The following is a 3,553-nucleotide window of genomic DNA, read 5'->3' as shown; positions in this document are numbered from 1 at the left end:
CGCGGTCCCCGGGACCCCCACCCTCCTTGACCCCCGTGCCTGCCTGCGCCCTGCTTGGTGCCAGGTGAGGGGCTGGCGACCCCGCGCCATCTGCGGGGTAGGGGTGGCCTCTCTCCCTTCGGGGCTCTTGGAGTGGCCTGGATGTAACCTTTCCTCTCTCTGGTTAGACGAGTGAATGCACGCTCCCTCCCGGAAGGTTTGCAAAGCCCTCCTTTAAAATGCCATCTCCCCTGGAGGCCTTCTTAGCTTCAGGTCCTCCCACCGAGAGCGGACAAAAGCCGAGGAGGGGGCCTGTGGCGTGGCTAACTGTCCGAGGCTGAATTTTACGATTACACGGAAGCGCACGTAGGAGCCCTGCCCCTCCCAGGCTCTCTTCAGCATGCCAGCTTTTGCTGGGGCTGCTGCTTAATTTCAAATAGAAGCCCTTTGTACCAGGCAGCTAAAGCAGGCGCAACGGATGGAAATTTGGCTGGGAAGAGTGCCCCTCCTCTTACATTTTATACGTACTGCGGGCCGTGACTGGTGGTGGAGGTGGGAGAGGAGAGAACCTGCTCTCAGGGAGCATTTATGTTATTGGAGTCCTGCCAGCGCCTCCGTCATTCTATGTCATCTTCATTAATGGGTAAGAAAAAGAACTTTGGCGCTTAATGTATCGGTGAACAGCTTTTGACCCCGCCTCGGAATGATGGCGGCAGCTTTGTTTCAGAGACCTCAAAAATGTAGTTTTGAAAGCAGCAGCAGGAAAAAAAAATCCTTATCTGACCATGTGATACGATCTGAAACTAGACACATGCCAGATAATGTCCCCTCTGCAGAGAGGAACGCGGCGATGCCGTGTGGTTGTCTTGTATTATCTCTTTTTAGATAATTTCTCTCTTTCTTGAGCCTCAAAGTGCTCTTACTCCTTAGGTTCTTTTTTTTTTTTTTTTTTTTTTTTTTTCCTGAAAAACTCATCCTAGCAGACTAGCATATGGTTTATACCAACGCTTTTTAAGTCAAAGGGCACACAGAGGAGTAGCCATTCACGAATCTATTTTGTAAGGACGTATGCAGATCATGGTTCGGGTAACACCTCTCTTTTGGCATTTTACTGTGTTTCGCTGGGATTAGACCAGGTATTTGGGTGTAACATGGATTTGAGCCAGTGCTTGCCGGCGATGCCTGGTCGCCGACATGTCACGCATTGTCTCGTACAATAGCACCTTTTTGTCTTTATGAATCTCGGGATTGTGAGGGGCACATTCCCGTGGTCCCCGGAGGGGAGCAAGGCCGCAGCGTGTCGGGAGAATTCCAGTCCAGTCAGTGTTTGCGGCACTATTTTCATTTGTAGACTTGGCATTTGTGATTTGAACCAGATGCCTTTTGAGTGTGTTTTTTCACCCCCTTTTCCAGCATAGGAAGCGCTAGGTGGCGGTGTGAGTTAGCGCTGCGGATGTGTCACCTTTGGAAACCCGAGTTGAGTTCAAATCTGGTGGACCTTCTTCCCTCGAGGGTTTTGAATTCTGCCAGCTCACATTTTACTTGGCACTGGCTATTCGTATTAGTTTCTCACTTTCAAAGGCCCCCAGACTGATTAAACTCCACAAAGCAACTAATAGAAAACAAAGCTCTGCAGGACATTTGGCCAGAAAGTCTCACCTAAGCAAGATAGGCAATCTGTTACCCTCCGACTTCAAATTAAAGCATCGACTGTGAGGTAGTTTTGTCAAATATGGGCGACACGCAGAAGATTTTATAAGACCTCAGTGCATTTTTTTCATTCTTCCCTAACTTGGTATATAGTAGTTGAAAGTAAGAGCAAGTATTGTTTTTATGAAGAAACTTCGTATCACTATCCAGTGTGAGAACGTGGAATTAGACATAGGCCTTGAAGTTTTCCTTTATTTCAGGTCATTCAGTAAAGTTTAGTTTTGGAAGATTTAGTGAACTCTCTCAGTGGTCATTGGAAGGCTTAGAGCAGCAGCCTTTCTGGTTCCTTGTCACCAGAATGTGTTCATTTTCCCTTTCTCCATTTCTACCTAACCAGAATTGTTTGAGGAGAAGAGATGCTGGTTTGTTGAATCAGTTGCAAGAACTTGACAAGCAGATAAGTGACCTGAGACTCGATGTAGAAAAGACATCTGAAGAGCACCTGGAGACAGACAGCCGGCCCAGCTCAGGTGAGTGTGTGAGCACAACCAAATGGCAATGGAGTGTGTTTCCAGTGCAGAGAGAATAAAAAGGTCGTCTGCCTGCCATTCAGTCGTAGGAGAGGGAACTAAAACCAGACTACAACATTTTTAATAATGAGATTGATCTGACTGGAGTCCCCTGAGTTTAAAAAGAAAAGGTTCTATTCAAATTTCTGGAAGAGAGGTCCTCCTTTGAAATTTGAGAAAGTCAGAACTGGGCTAGAAAATTAGTCACACTTCAACTTCCTGAGACCACTTTGAAAGTTTTTTTTTTTTCTTTTAAACCATTTGGCTCCTTAAATAGATTTGTTTTCTCTTCAAGTTACTCTTTCTGAAACGCTCATGATAATGTTGGGGCTGTGATAGATCTAAGTCTCTTTCCTTGCACATCTTTAAAGGTTGGGTCAAGGGTGATCAATTTGACTTGTGAGAGTAACTTTGAAATGTATCCATCGTTAGGAGCTCTTTGGTTTTTCTAAGGATTGCTTGAAATAAAACCATAAAATCAGGACACTGAGTCCAGCGAGCCAAAATTGCCCCCTCCCCCCAAGTCTCCCAATCTTACCTTTTCTCGAAGATTATCTTTTTTTCCTTTTAAGCACAAATGTGTATTATGGCATGACCCGATCCTAATTCCAAATGATGTCTTTCTTTGTAGGGTTTTATGAGCTGAGTGATGGGGCTTCAGGATCCCTTTCCAATTCCTCTAACTCGGTCTTCAGTGAGTGTTTATCCAGTTGTCATTCCAGCACCTGCTTTTGCAGCCCCTTGGAGGCAACCTTGACTATCTCAGATAGTTGCCCCAAATCTGCAGGTAAGCCTTTTTAGAATTAATACACTTTTTTTTTTTTTAATTGGAAGGGGTCAAAGATTCCTTAAAGCTTACGTAGCTTCAGCCCCCTTTTACTGATGAAAAACAAAGACACGGAGAATTCCACCAGCTTGCTGCCTTTAGTGCCCATAGTTGCATCTAGGACCAAGAAGACCTCTATTCCGGTCCTCGTCGGGTGCCACTTGGCTTTGTATTCAGCTCATCCTTGGAAATCCTGCCCTATAGAAGTTTGGAGCTCTGTTTCTGAGCCTTCGCTTAACAGGCTTTGTTAGGCTTTAACTTGTTTTTCTTTTGAAAACCACTTTGGATCTGTTCTTTCTTTAATAACTCGAAGCTAAAGCTTACATTAAGTTAAATATATCTGTCAGCCTGGCCACGGGCTGCTTGGCACTTAGGGAGCAGTGGCCCTTCCCTGTTCTCCAGAATGCTTTGTCCGAGGGCAGCTCTCCTTTTAGCAGGCGGGTGGGATGAGATCCCGTTAGGCCACGTGCCATTGCTTCTCCTTTTGGGCTGTCCTTGCAGTTACCTCCGCAGAGACTCATGCTATTGT

At 45.8% G+C, this 3,553-nt stretch overlaps 1 protein-coding gene across 1 annotated transcript in view; it reads left to right on the top strand.

The window, feature by feature from the left end:
• Nucleotides 1-1,888: 1,888 nt before the first annotated feature.
• DACT1 (dishevelled-binding antagonist of beta-catenin 1) overlaps nt 1,889-3,553 on the top strand; it is a 7,472-nt gene continuing 5,807 nt past the window's right edge. The window contains exons 1-2 of the mRNA XM_015566521.1: nt 1,889-2,159; nt 2,830-2,985. Of these exons, the coding sequence (XP_015422007.1) occupies nt 1,988-2,159; nt 2,830-2,985 (328 nt within the window). The 5' untranslated portion in view covers nt 1,889-1,987. The remainder of the gene's footprint in view (nt 2,160-2,829; nt 2,986-3,553) is intronic.

The sequence above is a fragment of the Myotis davidii genome, unplaced genomic scaffold, assembly GCF_000327345.1.
Source record: "Myotis davidii unplaced genomic scaffold, ASM32734v1 scaffold281, whole genome shotgun sequence".
Taxonomy (NCBI): domain Eukaryota; kingdom Metazoa; phylum Chordata; class Mammalia; order Chiroptera; family Vespertilionidae; genus Myotis; species Myotis davidii.
Note: the sequence above shows the minus strand (reverse complement) of the source record. Positions and strands in the feature narration are given on the sequence as shown.